The 987-nt window shown below is 46.1% G+C and overlaps 1 protein-coding gene across 1 annotated transcript in view; it reads left to right on the top strand.

Moving 5' to 3' along the window:
- Positions 1-310: 310 nt before the first annotated feature.
- T265_06533 (hypothetical protein) overlaps positions 311-987 on the top strand; it is a gene marked incomplete at both ends in the record, with an annotated part of 7,801 nt that continues 7,124 nt past the window's right edge. The window contains one exon of the mRNA XM_009171816.1: positions 311-574. Within this exon, the coding sequence (XP_009170080.1) occupies positions 311-574 (264 nt within the window). The remainder of the gene's footprint in view (positions 575-987) is intronic.

Below are 987 nucleotides of genomic sequence, written 5' to 3'. Positions count from 1 at the left end.
GTCTTCTTGTCCGTCTAAGCAGTAGTGCAGTGGGTGAGACCATCAAGTGCTGTCCAGCTGTGCGGGTGATCCAAAGAATACACGCTATCATTCGACCGAGGACCTTGCTACACTTATCTAACCTCGGTCCTGTACCCGTGACCGAGTCGACGCAACTCCACATCTCAATGGCTGCATTAGGGGCGCTTGGCGCCGATGAGGACGGACATACAACCGATCCAGAGGAAGGAGGACAACACAGTTACCAGAACGACACTTTAAGTGGGAGCTTAAGCATGAGTGGGAGAATCTGGGAAGTCGAATGGTGAATATGCTTCATAAGAGAAAGCTAGTCGACCAGTGCACTACTCATAAGGTTGATGAAAATTTGTCGACAGCCCACGACCGGTTTCGCCCTTCTTGGAGCTCATTAGGTACGCGCAGTCCCCGGGTTTCCGTCAACCTTATGTTCTACTTGAAACCAAATTGCACGAAATTAGCGAAACACACTCATTTGCAAACCAAACTAACATCACAGACGAGGGATTTAGCTGGGTTCCAGGTGAGCCTCCTGAAAAACCAAATTAGTTTGCAGGTGAGTGTATTTCGCTAAGTTAGTCGACTAAGTTCAGGGCGAATCGCATCCGTTTCTTTGTCAGCTCCACTTTCGATAATNCCAGAAAAAAAACCAATTGCAATATCATCTGTGTTCATAGGCTGAAGCTGTAAAACACTTATACAGTTGCAAGAAGTGAGCCTGATGAAGTTGCATGCGAGGGGGTATTGGAAATTTCCATTGCAAATGATAACGATTTCGGGTGAACCGCACACAGGTATAAATAGCGTTTGAGCAATCGCTGTTTGATAATGGTAGGATACAACGGCTCGTTCACAGGTCCAGTTATCGCCAACAAAGTTGAACGGATATGCACTTATTTGCAAACTAATTTGATTTTTCGAGAGACTCACCTGGAACCCAGCTGAATCTCTCGTTTGTGATGTTTCCAT

Source organism: Opisthorchis viverrini, assembly GCF_000715545.1.
Source record: "Opisthorchis viverrini unplaced genomic scaffold opera_v5_135, whole genome shotgun sequence".
Classification (NCBI taxonomy): Eukaryota; Metazoa; Platyhelminthes; class Trematoda; order Opisthorchiida; family Opisthorchiidae; genus Opisthorchis; species Opisthorchis viverrini.
This window is presented reverse-complemented; position numbering and strand designations above follow the sequence as displayed.